This window comes from Musca autumnalis, unplaced genomic scaffold (genome assembly GCF_047663935.1).
Source record: "Musca autumnalis isolate F117 unplaced genomic scaffold, ASM4766393v1 scaffold_5, whole genome shotgun sequence".
NCBI lineage: Eukaryota > Metazoa > Arthropoda > Insecta > Diptera > Muscidae > Musca > Musca autumnalis.
The window spans coordinates 116,786,907-116,809,687 of NW_027412088.1; the positions used below are offsets into that span (position 1 = coordinate 116,786,907).

General features: G+C 32.7%; 2 protein-coding genes across 13 annotated transcripts in view; both read left to right on the top strand.

The window, feature by feature from the left end:
- The first annotated feature begins 7,942 nt into the window (after positions 1-7,942).
- On the top strand, positions 7,943-18,777 carry LOC141405395 (uncharacterized). Of its 7 annotated transcripts, none has more exons than XM_073989678.1 (3): positions 7,943-8,213; positions 8,513-9,197; positions 18,754-18,777. In XM_073989678.1, exons 2-3 carry the CDS (start codon positions 8,541-8,543, stop codon positions 18,760-18,762), a joined length of 666 nt encoding a protein of 221 aa, XP_073845779.1. In that variant the 5' UTR covers positions 7,943-8,213; positions 8,513-8,540; the 3' UTR covers positions 18,763-18,777. The 7 variants fall into 7 exon arrangements, with proteins under 7 accessions (XP_073845779.1, XP_073845780.1, XP_073845773.1 ...); XM_073989679.1 differs by lacking the exon at positions 18,754-18,777 and adding an exon at positions 16,689-17,396; XM_073989672.1 differs by lacking the exon at positions 18,754-18,777 and adding an exon at positions 17,120-17,396.
- A 121-nt stretch (positions 18,778-18,898) lies between these two features.
- Positions 18,899-22,781, top strand: part of slim (scruin like at the midline) — a 42,775-nt gene continuing 38,892 nt past the window's right edge. The window contains exons 1-2 of one of the 6 annotated variants that reach the window (XM_073989662.1): positions 18,899-19,194; positions 19,494-20,178. In XM_073989662.1, coding sequence (XP_073845763.1) covers positions 19,522-20,178 — 657 coding nt within the window. In that variant the 5' untranslated portion in view covers positions 18,899-19,194; positions 19,494-19,521. The other 5 variants (XM_073989663.1, XM_073989664.1, XM_073989665.1 and 2 more) reach the window with 5 other exon arrangements.

The following is a 22,781-nucleotide window of genomic DNA, read 5'->3' on the forward strand; positions in this document are numbered from 1 at the left end:
CACAAAAAATTTTGTGGTTGCCTGATGATTGACAAAAATGAACGACCACACTGGCAAGCAACCGATTATTTGAGCAAAGCTGTCAGTCAAAACTGATCGTCTGAACCCCACTTAATATATGACTGTATACACAACAACATATTAAACTTCATGGGCAAAGTAACAACCCATGCCTCAAAATACCCACCATGGTTATTATCAGAGGATTCCTGTGACGTTTCCTTATCATGCTATAAAAAAAGAAAACACTCCCAACAACGTATTCATTTCACTCACTAATCAAATAATCGCCAAACACATCAACTGGACAACGATTCTTACCGACGCATCAAAAAAATGATGACACAACTGCATATGCAGTCGTTAATAATGATGTAATGTACTTGCCTCTAAAGCTTTGTCAATATACAGCTCTGTTTTCACCGGTGAAGTAGCTGGTATCCTGGAAGCTATACACATAGCAAAACTAAACAAGGGAAAAACTCTAATTTTGACTGACTGCTTATCTGCTATCAAGTCCATTAAAAACATATCAAACTCAAATTGGGCTGGTATAAATAAAATAAGAGACCTTCTTATATCCAATGTAAACAAAATTAAACTTGTATGGATACCCGGCCATGTTGGCTTATCTGGGCCCTATTCCACGAAACAACTTATCAACTTTTCATTTTGCACTTATCAATATTTTTGACAATGCTGAAAGTTAAGTGTTCCACAGAACCATTATTTTTTGATAAGTGATAAGTTGCTAATTATAAAGTGAGTTTGCTTACTTTTCAAAATAATGTAGCTCTTATTTTGATTTCTGTTCCACAAACGTTATTTCTGCTAAGTAAAAAGTTGTAACGGCAAAGCGTATTTTGCTAAGATTTTGCAAAAAAATTTGCTCTTTCGTTCCACAGAAAACTCTGCATTTTGATTTTGCAGATCAAATTTTGATAAGTTTGCCTTAAATTTGCGAGGTAAACGTTCTCTTTGCCAATGTACATTGCTAAAGCGAGATTTTGTTCGGAAATACTGAAAACACGGTTATGACAAGAAATTGTAAAGATTTTTCCGAACTTCTACCCTCTGAATCAACCATCCTACTTCAGCGTTAGAGATGGTATTTACCGGGTATTTATTTGGGTGTTTTGAATGGCAAATACAACATTTTACACCCTATTTCTGGGTTTAGGTTGTAAATTCGTTTCAAAATGGATAGTTTTACAATAGCGGTATTCACTCATGTTTGTAAAGTGGCATTGTAGATCTTGTACATCTTGTTAATATTGTAGATCTACAAGTGTTTACAATACCACAACAACAAAATATATGAAAGTTTAATTTACCACAGGGTTGTTAATTTACTCGACCTAAAAGTATTGTAAACATTCCATTGTACTTTTACAAGGGTTAGAACAGCTGATTGTTGTGCCGTCACTTTGTTGTGAGTTTTATTTTATGTCGGAGTTTTGTTTTTTTGGTAGAAAAATGGGAAAAATAAAAAGAATAAAAGAATGGAGGCCAAGAAAAAAACAATTTTTTATGAAAAATGTGTAATAAAACTGAAACTAATAGATAGACTTATGACGACGTTAAGATGCTTTGACTTGTTTACGATATTCACAAAAAAGACATTCACACTTCGTTGCAAAAAAAGCCCTATATAATTCAGTCAATCACAAAGAAACGTCTCCACAAAAAATTATGGATATAGGTCTACGTTTTTTTATAGCCTCCATATAGCAGTACCGTCCGATTTCAGCTATTTTAAGGTTTTTAGATACATTTCTAGAACGAATTAGTTATAATTTGACGAGAAACTTCTCCACTTTGGGGAGAAAGAAAACTAATTACTCTATGCCGAACATAACGCTTTTTACTTGTTTGATTTCGCTTAATTTTATTGTATTTTATTTTATTTGTATTTCCCTTCATTTTATTTTAGATTATTTTATTTCACTTAATTTTATTTTACTTTATTTTATTTATTTTTTAACTTTATTTTATTTCAATTTACTTTACTTTATTTCACTTAACCCAGATAAAGCCACTGGTCGTTTAAACGCCACCAAAAATGGTTGCAAAAATGGATGTAAAACTCTGGTTTTTTCGAATATTTTTGTGGGGTTTTTTGCATTTTGTTATAGTACTGTCTGTTATCTGTCATTTCACGCTTATAACGCTTCATTTGACCTACGCATTTCCACGCAATCGACCTAAAACCCAAGCTATTCAAAAAAATTGACTTTTTTGTAATTTTCGACTTTTGATGAAAAATTTAAATATGCGATAAAAGTTTAAGCATAAATGTTAGAATCATATAGGGTCAGGGATTTGTTAGGAATATAGTAAGAGTACTTTCTCAATCAAAAACCAAGGGATTGGCATGTAAGGATACACCAATATTACCCTCCAAAGTTTTTGGCACTTTTAAAAGAAGGCCCGATTGCAGAAAAACTATACGATTTAGAGAAAAAAGTTATTTTATAAAAAATGCTTAAAAATTTTCAAAAATAAAATTTTCATAAACAATTTCAAGTTTTCTCGCAAAACAAATTCTCGGCCCTAAGTGGGTTAATTTTATTTTATTTCACTTCATTTTATCAGAGTTCGAAAATAAACAGTACACTAACATAGTGTACCGCTCCGAGAACAGTACCACTAAAATATTTTTAGTGTTAGTGTTCCGGAACACAAACACTAAAAAATATTTTAGTGATACTGTTCCGGAGCACAACGATTAACGTAGTGTACCACATTTTGGTACACTAAAAACGATGGGTACCGCAGTCGGAACACTAAAAATCGTAGTGCTCCGCAGTCGGAACACTAAAAATCGTAGTGCTTCGCAGTCGGAGCACTAAAAATCGTAGTGTTCCGCAGTCGTTCGTAGTAGTGTTCGTTGTGTACCACGTGTCGGAACACTAAAAAATAACGTAATGATAATGTACCACACACGAGTTTATTATGATTTGCGAGGAAAATTAAATATTTATAATTTTTGAGATAAGTACAAATTAATAAATAAAAACTCAGATACACCTCCTAAATCCATGTATGTATGTATACATATTAATTAATAACGTTGATTCGGTTGTTGTACAATGGCGCACTACAAATTGTGGTGTTCTGACTGTGGATACATGAGTTTATTATGATTTGTGAGGAAAATTAAATATTTTATAATTTTTTTTAATAAATACAAATTAGGAATAAAATTTAATAGAACACGTGAAAAACGCCTGATTTGATTTTTGGACAATGGATCAATAAAAATCGTAGTGTTCGGCTGCGGAGCACTAAAAATCGTAGTGTTCCGACTGCCGGATCACTAAAAATTTTAGTGTTCCGACTGCCGGATCTCTAAAAATCGAAACAATGGAACAATAAAAATCGTAGTGTTCGGCTGCGGAGCACTAAAAATCGTAGTGTTCCGACTGCCGGATCACTAAAAATTTTAGTGTTCCGACTGCCGGATCTCTAAAAATCGAAACAATGGAACAATAAAAATCGTAGTGTTCGGCTGCGGAGCACTAAAAATCGTCGTGTTCCGACTGCCGGATCACTACGATGTTTAATGTTCTGCAGTCGAACACTACGATTTTTAGTGCTCCATTGTCCAAAACCCAAACCAAACTTACATGGATGTAACATTTTATTTTAATTTTTATTAATCAAATTTAACCAAATATTTCATTTTCCTAAGAAAACATAACTCCTTTGTTATTTTTTAGTGTTCCAACACGTGGTGCACTACGATTTTTAGTGATCCGGCAGTCGGAACACTAAAATTTTTTGTGTTCCGGCAGTAGGAACACTACGATTTTTAGTGTTCCGCAGACGAACACTACGATTTTTAGTGCTCCATTGTCCAAAAACCAAATCAGATGTTTTTCACATTTTCTTTTAATTTTTATTTATTAAAAAAAAATATATAAATATTTAATTTCCTCAGAAATCATAATAAATTCATGTATGGTTCATTACCTAATAGTTTCAAAACGTGGTACAAAACGATTTTTAGTGCTCCGGCACGACGATCTTTGTGCTTCATTCCACAAAAAAACTAAATATTGTTTTTTCATAATTTTGACCAAATTTCGCAATGTGTTTAACTAATTTAAACATAAATGGATGTAACAGTTATCTTTATTTTTATTTGATCAAATTTAACCAAATATTTAATTTACCTAAGAAAACATAATACCTTTATTATTTTTTAGTGTTCCAACACGTGGTGCACTATGATTTTTAGTGATCCGGCAGTCGAAACAATAAAATTTTTAGTGCTCCGCAGTCGGAGCACTACGATTTTTAGTGCTCCGGCAGTCGGAACACTACAATTTTTTGTGTTCCGGCAGTAGGAACACTACGATTTTTAGTGTTCCGCAGACGAACACTACGATTTTTAGTGCTCCATTGTCCAAAAACTAAATCAGATGTTTTTCACATTTTCTTTTAATTTTTATTTATTAAAAAAATATATATATATATATTTAATTTCCTCAGAAATCATAATAAATTCATGTATGGTTCATTACCTAATAGTTTCAAAACGTGGTACAAAACGATTTTTAGTGCTCCGGCACGACGATCTTTGTGCTTCATTCCACAAAAAAACTAAATATTGTTTTTTCATAATTTTGACCAAATTTCGCAATGTGTTTAACTAATTTAAACATACATGGATGTAACAGTCATCTTTATTTTTATTTGATCAAATTTAACCAAATATTTAATTTACCTAAGAAAACATAATACCTTTATTATTTTTTAGTGTTCCAACACGTGGTGCACTATGATTTTTAGTGATCCGGCAGTCGAAACAATAAAATTTTTAGTGCTCCGCAGTCGGAGCACTACGATTTTTAGTGCTCCGGCAGTCGGAACACTAAAATTTTTAGTGCTCCGCAGTCGGAACACTACGATTTTTAGTCCTCCGCAGTCGGAGCACTACGATTTTTAGTGCTCCGGCAGTCGGAACACTAAAATTTTTAGTGCTCCGCAGTCGGAACGCTACGATTTTTAGTCCTCCGCAGTCGGAGCACTACGATTTTTAGTGCTCCGGCATGCGGTACACTACGATTATTGTTGTGTTCCGGTACAGTATCACTAAAATATTTTTTAGTGTTTGTGTTCCGGAGCGGTACACTATCGTAGTGTACCTATCCATCTTGGTACGGTACAGAACGGTACGGTACGGTACGATATCATAGTGTTTATTTTCGAACACTGTATTTTATATTGCTTTATTTTTTTATTTTATTTCATTTTATTTTTTATTTTATTTAACTTCATTTCATTTATTTTGATCTTATTTTAATTTATTTCGTTTAATTATTATTTAATCTTTATTAAAATTATTTTATTTTATTTTTATTTCATATTAAAATATTTTATTTAATTTAATTTTATTTTATTTTATTTTATTTTATTTTATTTTATTTTATTTTATTTTATTTTATTTTATTTTATTTTATTTTATTTTACTTTATTTTATTTTATTTTATTTTATTTTACTTTATTTCATTTTATTTCACTTTATTTCACTTCACTTCATTTTATTTTATTTTATTTCACTTTATTTTATTTTGTTTTATTTTAATTTATTTTATTCTATTCTATTTTATTTTTTATTTTATTTTATTTTATTTTATTTACTTTTAATAATATCAGTTTCATTTAATTTTTTCTCAATTTTACATGTCTTATTTATTATTGCCAAGTAAAAAATAATGCAAAGATGATAAAACGTTCTGTGGAACAAATATCATTCACACTTTGCAAGAAACCTGAGAGACTTACCAATATGGCGGAAAAATTGAGCAAGAGAGCACAACAACTGTGCTAAAAAAAACAGTGATAGACAAATTTGCTAAGTGCAAGGGAAATTGAAAAGTAATTTTGTGGAACAAAAAAAGGTTATCACTTTTCAAAATAACTACTTTTTGATAAATGCAAAATGAAAAGCGATAAGTTGTTTAGAGGAATAGGGCCCTGGTAATACCTTTGCACATATAGCTGCTAAACATGCCTGCAAATCACCCCTGATAGCTGATTCAATTATTGAAAGCATGGATCTCAAATCCCACATCAAAAGTTATCTTCAAAAACAACATACAAATAATGTGAACATCTTTCAACATCACCATTACAGCGCAGTAAACCCACATAACCATGTTCCAGTATATCCTACAAATGCTGAAAAGAAGAAAATTAAGATCTTCTCCCGCTTACGTATGGGACATACGATCTTAACACATCAACATCTAATTAACAAAAACGCGGACAATAAATGCCCAATATGTGGCGCAATCGTCGACGTCAAGCATAGCTGATGGCCTTTGTAGCTAATGCTTTTACCACTTTTGTAATTAAATTGTAAATAAATAAATAAATCAATAAATAAATATGAAAATTCTTTTATGTCGGTAGACTTAACGACTCCTAATTTTTCGTCGGTAACTGACCGATGATTTTCGATAATTACCGACATAAAAATCGGTAGAATTTGTATACAGAATAGCACTTACCGACAAATATCGTTAACTATCGACATTTGTCGTTAATTCCATCGGTAGTTACAGAATCCCACTACAGAGCCAATATTTTTTAAATAATTCGAGACAGATAACCCAAATAACATATTTTCGTGGCCGAAGCCACCTTTGTTTTACGACAACAACCAAAACGATAGTCAGACTATCGATAGTTTGACAGCTCTATGTGAGGGTATAAACGCTCATTTAGTAATATTGATGTATACGTAGTGTAATTAATAGAGTTGTATAGTTCATGAACGAACTAGTTCAATTGAACGATTCATTGAAAAGAGCGTATGAACTAGATCAGTCGATATAGTTCATAATAGTTCACCTAATTCAACTATAATCAGTCGGTGACCGTACGATCAACGAACGATTCACAATCTAGTTCAACATGTCGTTCACAAATACATAAAGTGACGGCGTCGTCTATGCTAAGGGATGCCTTCGTAATGTGATCAGTTTGTTTACGTTTTGGATCAAGGTACATGGAATAGCTGTCCGAAAATGAGATTTCTACAAAAAAACCATGGTACAATAAGAAAGGTAGATGCATCGGCGAATTGCTACAACAAAGCAACTTTTTTGTAATGTAAACTGTCAAAATTTTCGCCAAATGGTCTCTTGTTGTCTCTTTTTATCGCTTGTGTTTCTCTATAAAGTGTAGACATGCTATCTCTTACTTACCGAATCATATGGTTTTTTGTTTTCATTTTTCATGGCGAATTCCTAGTTTTTTGACGTTTTAGATTCGATCAGCTGGGCTGAGGTATCTACCTTTCTAATTGTACCATGAAAAAAACATAGAGACATAAGCTCTGTTCCGGAACTGCAAGAATCTACTAGTTTTTACTATTTTTTCCGATAACATAAAGGAAAAATTGTTATCGTAGTAAAAATTAGTAGATTCTTGCAGGTTCTGGAACAGAGCAATAACATATTACAATATGTCGAATCGATTACCTAATGAATCTGCCTTTTTGGATAGAAAAAGGAAAACATAAAAAGAAACACACACGCACAAAGCTTTTTCGCAATGACAATTTCTACACACACACACAACATAAGATTTTTTGCCAGCCACCTAAATGAAGGATGTTTTTTCTAAAATTAATTAATCTTTCTTTAAGGATGCAATAAAACTATGTAAATGTTATATTTTTGTTATGGAGTAGTTAAATTATATTAGTCTTTTGTTTGTTTGTATTTGTTGCATGTATGCGTTATCATCAAACGACCGATTAAGAGCCGGTGAACGATTTTGATCCCAATGATTGAACTGGACAGTGAACTATGAACTAGATTACTGACCTAGTTCAGTATAAAGAGCTGAGCTATTGAACTAGATCTTTCAAATGAACTCGTAGTAATTAATTAAAAATCGGCAACGACGACATTCTTGTTGAAGTGGCTTGGTTGTCTTTCTTGTGACGTAGTACGTGTTTTTGTTTACGGAAGGAAAAATAGAAGCAAAACATTAATAATTGGTGCCTCAAGTATCCTACAGCAACAAATATAAAAGTTGTATTTAGGATATTTTTCTTTTTCCCACTCGAATTTTATCCCGTGTAAGGAGATGCAAAACCTCTACTCCAAAATTCACCATAACCATTTTTGACGGATATCAAATCAAATAAATAAAAATACAACAAAACAAATTGACAAAGAGCTGTGAAAAAGGTAAGGTAAGGCAACGTCAAACTGACAGCCCCACATGTAGATGTAGTGGTATCAGTCAGCTGGTCCATGTTTAATACGTAAAAGGCAAATAATTTGTATCAAAAATCAAAAATTTAACAAACTAATATTTTTATATCATCTGCTGCTTTTCCGTTAAAAACTTTTCCGTTAAAAAAGTGCGAGTAATTGTTGTAGCAATTCTTTGTTATGAAAATACTAAAACTTGTCGTTCTTTTCATGCAGAGTTTGTTAAATAATCTTAATAAGGCACTTATCAGTCATACATATACATATTTTAGAGGGGTGATAGAACGAAAGGAAATCAACATGGACCAAGAAGACGAACATCAGCGGCAGCAACAGGAGCAGGGACAAGATTATGAACCATTACAGAACCTGGCATTGGAAGAAATAGGTGCACAAGAAGAATATGTGGCAATGGACGTCGTAGAGGACAGTGATAATGATAGTGATGGGGCAGAAGAAGGTGCAGATGATGGCGACGAAGATGATGAAAGTAGTGACGATTACGATGTATTAGAAGACCTGGTACCGCAAGATTCTTGGTCATCAGATGAAATTGATTGTGACGACGATTCTAATTTTGATCATGAAAGCGTTTCTTTACAACGGCTGCACAGAATGTTAAATCGATATCGGGAACGAGTTAAGCATACCTACAGTTTTCAACCATTTCGACTAATTCGATGTCAGTACAAAGCGAATCATGATGCAGGAGAATTTCCCATAGCTAGAAGTGGCCACCGCATCATAGCTTCTGAATCACATTTGTACTCCCTTGGGGGATATAATCCAAATAGAACACCGAATGTCACACGGTTTGACGCCTGTATGCTTTTTCAAGAGCTGTGGGCATTCAATTTTGCAACAGGTCGTTGGAAGCTACTCTTAAATGCAGATAATTCAGAAATGCCGAGGGAGTTGGCATCGAACGCTTTGGTGATCTATAACAATGTATTGATTGTAAGTATATTTATTAGCCTTTAGTATTAGAAATGTTATTACTAAAATATATACCCCATATCAGGGTTTTGTCAAATTTTTAAGAAAACATGCGGAATTATTTCTCGCATTTTCCTGATTTTTATAGCAAATGTCGTAATCAATGAGCTCTCCAATTAGTTTGAGTTTGTTTCTGGTTGTCATTTGTTTGTGCCAGCGAAAAATAATATACTTTCATTGTCAGATATATTAATTTATTACATACGGGTACCTATATACCAGCATCGTCTTGCTTTTATTCGATTTTCTCAATTAAAACTGTTCAATTATCGTTGTCGATGGAAAAATTAATTATTTATGTGCTTCTACTAGAAGAATGGACATGAAGACCCGAACAACAGACATCATTACATAAAAGACTTTGAGCCTTATCAAACGTATTCAAAACTAATTCTAGCATAATGGTTTTTAAAATAAATTCCCTTTGTTTTAAACATAACCTCGTGTAACTACGACTACGAATACAGTAATTCATATGTTGTAAAATTTTCAAAGTTCAGCTGAAAAATATGTTTTTCTTTACACCTCTATTCACGAGGTTACTTTCTTGTTTTTATGTTTTGCTACGTAAATTCTATACAAACGTTCAGAAAATGACTCAGTGCACCGTAGCTACGTAACAAATGGACATAATCACCCCACCCCGTCATACGTCTGTATCGTTAAATGTTGTACCTACCCATTCTCAAATAAAATATGTATGTATGCTTACAAAACATAAATACACACATATGAAACTGCTAAAGTACGTAGTTTTATAATCTCCGAGGGGGACACAATCGAGTGCTTCATGCTTGTTGAACTTCTAAAGGTGATGTTTACATTCAATATGACGTAGTGTGGTCGGTCTTCCCTAATGCAACAACTTGTTTCCGTTGTTTTCATTTTCTTCTTTTCATTTGTTGGTATGTTTGTTGTAATGTTAATGTAGATTTGATCTGAACATAATCTATAGAATCCAAATGTTAGCAGCTTAGGTACACAGTTCTTTATAAAATTCATGTTGGCATATGTGTTTGCATATTGGAAACACTGTCATCTCTCATAGTACACTAAATGTTTATTTTTATGCAGACAAAGAACGCGCCTTTATTTCTTATTTCTAAATTATCACATGAAATTGAGGTTCATTATCAGTGGCATTACATGCACGAAGTTTTCTAATAAGAAATGGTACCATCATTGATAGCAGTGTGTTCTGATTGGCATGAGCCACGGATGTGATTGTTGGGATATATGTATACCAAAAGCATACACATTTGTTTTTAGTTATTTATTTAAAATGGATGTATTTTTATTCTGCTTCTAATATAAGATTTTAAACTGATTAGGTCAATGGACTTAATCAATCGTAGCGGGAGATTGTAAAATTTCCTATTTTTTTTTTTCGATTGTTTGAGTGGAGTATTCCCCCATTGGCTCAACTTCATTTATTACCCTCTATTACAGAGAGTAATGTTTTTCAAAACGAACTGACAGTGTTGCAAAATTTTACTGATCGCTACCAATATCATGATTTCATCCCGGCGAAGGGAATTATCAATTGGCTTCTCAGTTTTTGAAATGATGCCTTTTTAGCGAAAAACCGAACTCTTTAAGTGTCTAGTATTCTAGGAACACCAACACAGTTGCCTGTGAGGTTGTTATTGGAATTTTGTTTTTTTTTTTTTTTGTTTTTAACAAAGCTCCATTCGCCCGTGCCTCAGCTGTTTTTTGTTTGTTTTGTTTATTGTTGAAGATTCAATCTCATTTTCGATTGCTTGAGTGGAGTATTCCCCCTTTGGCTCAACTTCATTTATTACCCTCTATTACAAAGAGTATTGTTTTTCAAAACGAACTGACAGTGTTGCAAAATTTTACTGATCGCTACCAATATCATGATTTCATCCAGGCGAAGGGAATTATCAATTGGCTTCTCAGTTTTTGAAATGATGCCTTTCCTATTTCTTTTTTTAGATAAATAGGGATAATTTTATTCAAAAAAATCCAAGCAAACTTTTGTACGAAACCATCAAATCTCCATTCCTTTACTTGTTATAGTACGTCGTGGCTACTTTTTATTAGTTTTAAAATTGTCTTTAATAAAGGTTAAAATTTCATTCTTTTTATATCAAAACGAACCAACAATTGATATTCATTTTGTGTCTCAGTGAAAGATGGCACATTTCGAAGACTGTGGACTTTATTGTTTATAATAAGTACTCTGGTTAATTTGATTGTTTTTAAAGTCAATTTTCTTTTGAGGAAGTTATATACAGGCATGTCACAGAAATGAATTCCGATCGAAAGTGGAATTTAGCTTCTTCAGAAAACGAAAAACGAAGAATTTTTCGGAATGAAACCACTTTTGATTTTGCTAACGGAATTGTATTTTTATTTTGTTTAAATCTGCCACTTTAAAACACTCTAAAAACACTTAGAAATAATTAAAATGTTGTTTTATTAACAAATTTACATTTAATTTCGCATTTAAAATAAATAATTAAGTTTTTTGACTTCACAAAATCGATCGGAATCTAAAGAAGCTAAGACAAAAACGATCGAAATGAAATTTCGGAATTGCAACCATTCCGATCGGAATCTGTGACATGCCTGATAGTGTTGAATTTTCTTTTTCCCTGGAGCTTACGAAAAAGCTAGAGCCTGCCTTTGATATTGTATTATATTGAAGTCTACTCGGGGACGTTGGGTGGTGATTTTATTAATATTAATTGGTATTTTATCGTGTTATCCGTTCTGTATATTCGCTCAATGTTCGTTAGCATGTGACTACGTATGTTTGAAAATTGGTTGGTTGTAAATTTCAAGATTTTGTAGTTGGGCGAAGTATTTTGCATTTTTATAAGGTTTTTAGATATCAATTCCCCTCATTTTTATTGCAGCATTTTACATATACTAGATCGACAAGGAACCCTCAACTTAGAATTCCTAAGCTAACATCACTTTCGAGCGTGCATTTTCTGTTAGGGTAGTTAGAACATTTAATTCATTGCCACATGATTTGAGTCCAAGCCTCTGTGCATATTTTTTAGAAGATTCTCCCCAATATGTCTTTGATTGCATGCATAACAGTGATTCTGCCATTGGCAGATATTTGAGTAGATATAAATGAATTAAATTATATTTTACTTATTTTATAATTGTAATTTATTAATTTTTTATATGATTGACCTTAATGTTTTTTCCCGTTGAATATTGAGTAGTAATTTATGCTCAAGCATTTTTGATTGTAAACTCCTAATTTTTGTATTTATCGTGTTTAATATCCACGTTATGAGGTTTAATATATTTTGATAATGTTATGTTATATTCTGTTGATGTGAGCTATTTCCGCTCGAAATTACGAGTAGTATATTGTAGATTGTAATTCGTTATATGTGATCTTCGGACTTTGAAATTACCAAGAATAAACAAATAAAAATTAAATTAAAAGTACTAAACTAAAAACTAAGGCAAGGACCTTAACATTTTCTTAGAAAAAAAAACAAATACATTTTATGGTAGCAAATATCGTAGACCATATTAAAATTTTAAAAACTTAGGTCTTTACCTACCCAGCAAACACAATGTCGGACGTCCGACGCGTCTGCTCAAAGTCGTAAGTTTTTTCCGACGCGTCTGACCGACTTCGGTCCGAACTCTGTCCGACTAGTCTGACGAACTTTTCCCGTCCTCTCTCTCCCTCTCTGAAGGGAATTTTTTATTTTCTCTTGTGCTGCTTTGGCAAAATTAAGTGTACATAAGCAGAGATAAAAGAAAGTGTAATTGTTGATGCAGTACGAACGAAAAATTGAGTGCTCGGGTTTTAATTTCTGTATCGGTGAACAAATTTGGTTTATTTTTGTTATGCGTGTTGATGCATAATAGTGTTTAAATGTTATTCATAGTGATCGGTTGCATACATATTTCTTTATTTTTATTAAGGTAATGAAAGTAAACATTTTTTTTGTCAATCTTCAACATTATTCCGTGGAAAGTCATATGTTTTATATTTGTATATGACCAAATTTAACTTTCTGAACACTTCTATGTGTATCAAATTTTTTTTGCATGTGAAGACATTTATTTTTTCATATATTAATAACAATTGTTTTACATATTTCACAGATCGTGCTGAAGAATTTGTTGTTCTCCACAGTTTGTTTTTCCACCAAGTTTAACACAGCATAAGATGATATTAAAACCTTTAATATGTTTATAGTAGATAAACTTTTATAGGATTTGGATATTTCATGAATTAACTGTGTATTTTCAACATCTTTTAATAATAACAACAAATTCTGGTCGAATATTGGTAAATAAATCAGAAGTTCATACGATAGTTCGTCTGACTTCGGACCAAATTCGGTCCGAAATAAACACGTGCAATGGTATAACTGTTTATATCAACAAAACAGATATATCATATACATAACAGATATAATATGATATACATGTGGGAATGAGTGTAAAGGTACAGTTACATTAGGCAAATATTTGCTCCAGCGACCGGCAGTGTGCGCTTATTGAGAGCAAGTGAGCATAAATTCAATGTATTATAACACTCATTTGATCTCAGTAAGTGCACAATGCCGGTCGCTGGAGCAAATATTTGCCTAATGTGACCTTACCTTTACAGTTATGATATTGTTTGGGTTGTGTATATTCACAATAACATAACTGTTAGAAACAGTTCTGTGTTGTATATGAACGAGTGAGAACTTTATTTGTTTTTTCGTTCTCAAGTATCTGTTGTACAACAGATATTTTTCAAATACTACAGATACCAACAGATACTATAGGTGTAACAGGCTTGTGTGAATAACTTCTAAGGAAAATTTCATAAAAAATAACATTTTTAAACATTTTTATACTGAACGCATCAATTTGAATGTTTTTCTGGGTTCAGTGAGTGGAATGTACGAGGGCTACTAGAAAAGTTTCCGACCTAATAATGAAATCGCGAATATTTATCAAAAATAGTTTTATTATATTCCAAATATTTATTGCAAATAGTTTTGTTATATTGAAGCGTTTTTTGTGGGTATTTCAAAACTAGGTTTAAAATACCTTTAAACCAATTTATTTCCCGCAGGGAAATGTTAGCTTGTTACATTTTTAAATTGGTGTGGTACTGATTAAAAAGAGAGGGAGATAGAGAGAGTAACATATTTGCTTTCCTATGGTTAGTTTAAACAAATACTTATATATTATATGTGCCTACAACATCCCGGAAGGGAGAAAGCATACTTCTTCCATATCAATGAGTGCACAGCGATTCATATTGGCACTATGATACGGGACCTACTTTTATCGCCGAGCCCGAACGGAGTATCTTACGACACAACTTGTAAATAAGTTTATATGACAGAAATACTCAGGCCACCACCGCCGATAATGTTGTTGTTCTGGTCGGGGATTGACCTTAAGTTCTCTTAATAATACCTTCAAAAGCACTTAAAACGACGCGTCACTTTGTAAGGTAGGGGTTGTTCCAAGCTGAATGGACCTACAATACATTTACCGAAGTATTATCCACCTACATACTTCGGACATTAAAGTCATTTCCACAGAAGTACAGTCATGGGGCTATATCGGTGTAGAAGCAGGCTGATAAAGAACATATACACTTTATATGATCTTAAATTATTATTTCGAGGAGTTATAAACAGAATGACAACCATAATATACTCTCCATAACAAATTAAACGATTTTGTTATTCCTAATGGTTTTCATAATGCAGAATTTGTTATTGGTCCATGGAATGATTCTGAAGAAATTCGAAATTCACATTTTTGATTTGGTTTGTAGTACTCGGTCCAGTAGCACCATGTCTAACCAGATTTTGTATCCTGACTTTCGGGTCAAATAAGTTATAGCATGGGATTGACAGAGATTTGTAGGACCTCATTTGTAATTAACAATATCCATTTATATCAGTTTGTACAAACCAGATATAAACAAATATGTTCCTTTTTTTCTGTCTATACCAACTCATATCATACCTGTTTGAAAAAGTATCAGTATCAACTTGTAACTGAAACTACATTCTACATATCCATACTCACTCAATGTTTAAAAATGTTGGAACTGATATATTCAGTTGTATCTATGCAGGTGTTTAGTCCGAAAGTCGACAAACACTTTCGAATTTCATAAGATTTTACTTCCGAATTCGGACCGATATCTGTCCTATAGTCAGTAAATAAATCAGAAATTTATACGACAGTTCATCAGAGTTCGGACGGTATTCGGAGACCGAACACGTCAACCACGCCATATGACTTTCGGACAGAGTTCGGACCGAATTCGGATCCGAACTCGGACGTTTCATCCGACTTTCGGACCGAATTCGGTCCAAACTCTGATGTTTCTTCCGATGTTGGTTTGCTGGGTACTTAATTGCATGTTGCATGTATGTTAAAAAAAAAACCAAAAACAACGGAACGAGGTCGACTATGTTGTACGCTACAACATTACTGTACATAAGCTTTTCACGGTTAAAATTTATGAAGGAAATATTTTAAAAGGAAAAAATGTGTGTTATTCTTCGATGAAATGTAATTGGAGACATCTTGCAATTCTCTCCAAATTCTGTTAATGATTTTCTGGTGGATTTTATTGAAATCTGCCCAGATAGCCAATTTGGTAGTTGATATCGGACCTGTACACAACATTATACAACCCAACAGCTCACGATATGGAAGATTTAGTTTTTCTCAGGTAATCTCTTAACCCAGTGCTCCGGCAGTCGGAACACTAAAATTTTTAGTGCTCCGCAGTCGGAACGCTACGATTTTTAGTCCTCCGCAGTCGGAGCACTACGATTTTTAGTGCTCCGGCATGCGGTACACTACGATTATCGTTGTGTTCCGGTACAGTATCACTAAAATATTTTTTAGTGTTTGTGTTCCGGAGCGGTACACTATCGTAGTGTACCTATCCATCTTGGTACGGTACAGAACGGTACGGTACGGTACGATATCATAGTGTTTATTTTCGAACACTGTATTTTATATTGCTTTATTTTTTTATTTTATTTCATTTTATTTTTTATTTTATTTAACTTCATTTCATTTATTTTGATCTTATTTTAATTTATTTCGTTTAATTATTATTTAATCTTTATTAAAATTATTTTATTTTATTTTTATTTCATATTAAAATATTTTATTTAATTTAATTTTATTTTATTTTATTTTATTTTATTTTACTTTATTTTATTTTATTTTATTTTATTTTATTTTACTTTATTTCATTTTATTTTACTTTATTTCACTTCACTTCATTTTATTTTATTTTATTTCACTTTATTTTATTTTGTTTTATTTTAATTTATTTTATTCTATTCTATTTTATTTTTTATTTTATTTTATTTTATTTTATTTTATTTTATTTACTTTTAATAATATCAGTTTCATTTAATTTTTTCGCTCGTCTCAATTTTACATGTCTTATTTATTATTGCCAAGTAAAAAATAATGCAAAGATGATAAAACGTTCTGTGGAACAAATATCATTCACACTTTGCAAGAAACCTGAGAGACTTACCAATATGGCGGAAAAATTGAGCAAGAGAGCACAACAACTGTGCTAAAAAAAACAGTGATAGACAAATTTGCTAAGTGCAAGGGAAATTGAAAAGTAATTTTGTGGAACAAAAAAAGGTTATCACTTTTCAAAATAACTACTTTTTGATAAATGCAAAATGAAAAGCAATAAGTTGTTTAGAGGAATAGGGCCCTGGTAATACCTTTGCACATATAGCTGCTAAACATGCCTGCAAATCACCCCTGATAGCTGATTCAATTATTGAAAGCATGGATCTCAAATCCCACATCAAAAGTTATCTTCAAAAACAACATACAAATAATGTGAACATCTTTCAACATCACCATTACAGCGCAGTAAACCCACATAACCATGTTCCAGTATATCCTACAAATGCTGAAAAGAAGAAAATTAAGATCTTCTCCCGCTTACGTATGGGACATACGATCTTAACACATCAACATCTAATTAACAAAAACGCGGACAATAAATGCCCAATATGTGGCGCAATCGTCGACGTCAAGCATAGCTGATGGCCTTTGTAGCTAATGCTTTTACCACTTTTGTAATTAAATTGTAAATAAATAAATAAATCAATAAATAAATATGAAAATTCTTTTATGTCGGTAGACTTAACGACTCCTAATTTTTCGTCGGTAACTGACCGATGATTTTCGATAATTACCGACATAAAAATCGGTAGAATTTGTATACAGAATAGCACTTACCGACAAATATCGTTAACTATCGACATTTGTCGTTAATTCCATCGGTAGTTACAGAATCCCACTACAGAGCCAATATTTTTTAAATAATTCGAGACAGATAACCCAAATAACATATTTTCGTGGCCGAAGCCACCTTTGTTTTACGACAACAACCAAAACGATAGTCAGACTATCGATAGTTTGACAGCTCTATGTGAGGGTATAAACGCTCATTTAGTAATATTGATGTATACGTAGTGTAATTAATAGAGTTGTATAGTTCATGAACGAACTAGTTCAATTGAACGATTCATTGAAAAGAGCGTATGAACTAGATCAGTCGATATAGTTCATAATAGTTCACCTAATTCAACTATAATCAGTCGGTGACCGTACGATCAACGAACGATTCACAATCTAGTTCAACATGTCGTTCACAAATACATAAAGTGACGGCGTCGTCTATGCTAAGGGATGCCTTCGTAATGTGATCAGTTTGTTTACGTTTTGGATCAAGGTACATGGAATAGCTGTCCGAAAATGAGATTTCTACAAAAAAACCATGGTACAATAAGAAAGGTAGATGCATCGGCGAATTGCTACAACAAAGCAACTTTTTTGTAATGTAAACTGTCAAAATTTTCGCCAAATGGTCTCTTGTTGTCTCTTTTTATCGCTTGTGTTTCTCTATAAAGTGTAGACATGCTATCTCTTACTTACCGAATCATATGGTTTTTTGTTTTCATTTTTCATGGCGAATTCCTAGTTTTTTGACGTTTTAGATTCGATCAGCTGGGCTGAGGTATCTACCTTTCTAATTGTACCATGAAAAAAACATAGAGACATAAGCTCTGTTCCGGAACTGCAAGAATCTACTAGTTTTTACTATTTTTTCCGATAACATAAAGGAAAAATTGTTATCGTAGTAAAAATTAGTAGATTCTTGCAGGTTCTGGAACAGAGCAATAACATATTACAATATGTCGAATCGATTACCTAATGAATCTGCCTTTTTGGATAGAAAAAGGAAAACATAAAAAGAAACACACACGCACAAAGCTTTTTCGCAATGACAATTTCTACACACACACACAACATAAGATTTTTTGCCAGCCACCTAAATGAAGGATGTTTTTTCTAAAATTAATTAATCTTTCTTTAAGGATGCAATAAAACTATGTAAATGTTATATTTTTGTTATGGAGTAGTTAAATTATATTAGTCTTTTGTTTGTTTGTATTTGTTGCATGTATGCGTTATCATCAAACGACCGATTAAGAGCCGGTGAACGATTTTGATCCCAATGATTGAACTGGACAGTGAACTATGAACTAGATTACTGACCTAGTTCAGTATAAAGAGCTGAGCTATTGAACTAGATCTTTCAAATGAACTCGTAGTAATTAATTAAAAATCGGCAACGACGACATTCTTGTTGAAGTGGCTTGGTTGTCTTTCTTGTGACGTAGTACGTGTTTTTGTTTACGGAAGGAAAAATAGAAGCAAAACATTAATAATTGGTGCCTCAAGTATCCTACAGCAACAAATATAAAAGTTGTATTTAGGATATTTTTCTTTTTCCCACTCGAATTTTATCCCGTGTAAGGAGATGCAAAACCTCTACTCCAAAATTCACCATAACCATTTTTGACGGATATCGGATATCAAATCAAATAAATAAAAATACAACAAAACAAATTGACAAAGAGCTGTGAAAAAGGTAAGGTAAGGCAACGTCAAACTGACAGCCCCACATGTAGATGTAGTGGTATCAGTCAGCTGGTCCATGTTTAATACGTAAAAGGCAAATAATTTGTATCAAAAATCAAAAATTTAACAAACTAATATTTTTATATCATCTGCTGCTTTTCCGTTAAAAACTTTTCCGTTAAAAAAGTGCGAGTAATTGTTGTAGCAATTCTTTGTTATGAAAATACTAAAACTTGTCGTTCTTTTCATGCTGAGTTTGTTAAATAATCTTAATAAGGCACTTATCAGTCATACATATACATATTTTAGAGGGGTGATAGAACGAAAGGAAATCAACATGGACCAAGAAGACGAACATCAGCGGCAGCAACAGGAGCAGGGACAAGATTATGAACCATTACAGAACCTGGCATTGGAAGAAATAGGTGCACAAGAAGAATATGTGGCAATGGACGTCGTAGAGGACAGTGATAATGATAGTGATGGGGCAGAAGAAGGTGCAGATGATGGCGACGAAGATGATGAAAGTAGTGACGATTACGATGTATTAGAAGACCTGGTACCGCAAGATTCTTGGTCATCAGATGAAATTGATTGTGACGACGATTCTAATTTTGATCATGAAAGCGTTTCTTTACAACGGCTGCACAGAATGTTAAATCGATATCGGGAACGAGTTAAGCATACCTACAGTTTTCAACCATTTCGACTAATTCGATGTCAGTACAAAGCGAATCATGATGCAGGAGAATTTCCCATAGCTAGAAGTGGCCACCGCATCATAGCTTCTGAATCACATTTGTACTCCCTTGGGGGATATAATCCAAATAGAACACCGAATGTCACACGGTTTGACGCCTGTATGCTTTTTCAAGAGCTGTGGGCATTCAATTTTGCAACAGGTCGTTGGAAGCTACTCTTAAATGCAGATAATTCAGAAATGCCGAGGGAGTTGGCATCGAACGCTTTGGTGATCTATAACAATGTATTGATTGTAAGTATATTTATTAGCCTTTAGTATTAGAAATGTTATTACTAAAATATATACCCCATATCAGGGTTTTGTCAAATTTTTAAGAAAACATGCGGAATTATTTCTCGCATTTTCCTGATTTTTATAGCAAATGTCGTAATCAATGAGCTCTCCAATTAGTTTGAGTTTGTTTCTGGTTGTCATTTGTTTGTGCCAGCGAAAAATAATATACTTTCATTGTCAGATATATTAATTTATTACATACGGGTACCTATATACCAGCATCGTCTTGCTTTTATTCGATTTTCTCAATTAAAACTGTTCAATTATCGTTGTCGATGGAAAAATTAATTATTTATGTGCTTCTACTAGAAGAATGGACATGAAGACCCGAACAACAGACATCATTACATAAAAGACTTTGAGCCTTATCAAACGTATTCAAAACTAATTCTAGCATAATGGTTTTTAAAATAAATTCCCTTTGTTTTAAACATAACCTCGTGTAACTACGACTACGAATACAGTAATTCATATGTTGTAAAATTTTCAAAGTTCAGCTGAAAAATATGTTTTTCTTTACACCTCTATTCACGAGGTTACTTTCTTGTTTTTATGTTTTGCTACGTAAATTCTATACAAACGTTCAGAAAATGACTCAGTGCACCGTAGCTACGTAACAAATGGACATAATCACCCCACCCCGTCATACGTCTGTATCGTTAAATGTTGTACCTACCCATTCTCAAATAAAATATGTATGTATGCTTACAAAACATAAATACACACATATGAAACTGCTAAAGTACGTAGTTTTATAATCTCCGAGGGGGACACAATCGAGTGCTTCATGCTTGTTGAACTTCTAAAGGTGATGTTTACATTCAATATGACGTAGTGTGGTCGGTCTTCCCTAATGCAACAACTTGTTTCCGTTGTTTTCATTTTCTTCTTTTCATTTGTTGGTATGTTTGTTGTAATGTTAATGTAGATTTGATCTGAACATAATCTATAGAATCCAAATGTTAGCAGCTTAGGTACACAGTTCTTTATAAAATTCATGTTGGCATATGTGTTTGCATATTGGAAACACTGTCATCTCTCATAGTACACTAAATGTTTATTTTTATGCAGACAAAGAACGCGCCTTTATTTCTTATTTCTAAATTATCACATGAAATTGAGGTTCATTATCAGTGGCATTACATGCACGAAGTTTTCTAATAAGAAATGGTACCATCATTGATAGCAGTGTGTTCTGATTGGCATGAGCCACGGATGTGATTGTTGGGATATATGTATACCAAAAGCATACACATTTGTTTTTAGTTATTTATTTAAAATGGATGTATTTTTATTCTGCTTCTAATATAAGATTTTAAACTGATTAGGTCAATGGACTTAATCAATCGTAGCGGGAGATTGTAAAATTTCCTATTTTTTTTTTTCGATTGTTTGAGTGGAGTATTCCCCCATTGGCTCAACTTCATTTATTACCCTCTATTACAGAGAGTAATGTTTTTCAAAACGAACTGACAGTGTTGCAAAATTTTACTGATCGCTACCAATATCATGATTTCATCCCGGCGAAGGGAATTATCAATTGGCTTCTCAGTTTTTGAAATGATGCCTTTTTAGCGAAAAACCGAACTCTTTAAGTGTCTAGTATTCTAGGAACACCAACACAGTTGCCTGTGAGGTTGTTATTGGAATTTTGTTTTTTTTTTTTTTTGTTTTTAACAAAGCTCCATTCGCCCGTGCCTCAGCTGTTTTTTGTTTGTTTTGTTTATTGTTGAAGATTCAATCTCATTTTCGATTGCTTGAGTGGAGTATTCCCCCTTTGGCTCAACTTCATTTATTACCCTCTATTACAAAGAGTATTGTTTTTCAAAACGAACTGACAGTGTTGCAAAATTTTACTGATCGCTACCAATATCATGATTTCATCCAGGCGAAGGGAATTATCAATTGGCTTCTCAGTTTTTGAAATGATGCCTTTCCTATTTCTTTTTTTAGATAAATAGGGATAATTTTATTCAAAAAAATCCAAGCAAACTTTTGTACGAAACCATCAAATCTCCATTCCTTTACTTGTTATAGTACGTCGTGGCTACTTTTTATTAGTTTTAAAATTGTCTTTAATAAAGGTTAAAATTTCATTCTTTTTATATCAAAACGAACCAACAATTGATATTCATTTTGTGTCTCAGTGAAAGATGGCACATTTCGAAGACTGTGGACTTTATTGTTTATAATAAGTACTCTGGTTAATTTGATTGTTTTTAAAGTCAATTTTCTTTTGAGGAAGTTATATACAGGCATGTCACAGAAATGAATTCCGATCGAAAGTGGAATTTAGCTTCTTCAGAAAACGAAAAACGAAGAATTTTTCGGAATGAAACCACTTTTGATTTTGCTAACGGAATTGTATTTTTATTTTGTTTAAATCTGCCACTTTAAAACACTCTAAAAACACTTAGAAATAATTAAAATGTTGTTTTATTAACAAATTTACATTTAATTTCGCATTTAAAATAAATAATTAAGTTTTTTGACTTCACAAAATCGATCGGAATCTAAAGAAGCTAAGACAAAAACGATCGAAATGAAATTTCGGAATTGCA

Coding starts and splice junctions, on each gene's coding strand:
- LOC141405395 (XM_073989672.1), top strand. CDS start 8,541: ATGGACCAAGAAGACGAACATCAGCGGCAGCAACAGGAGCAGGGACAA.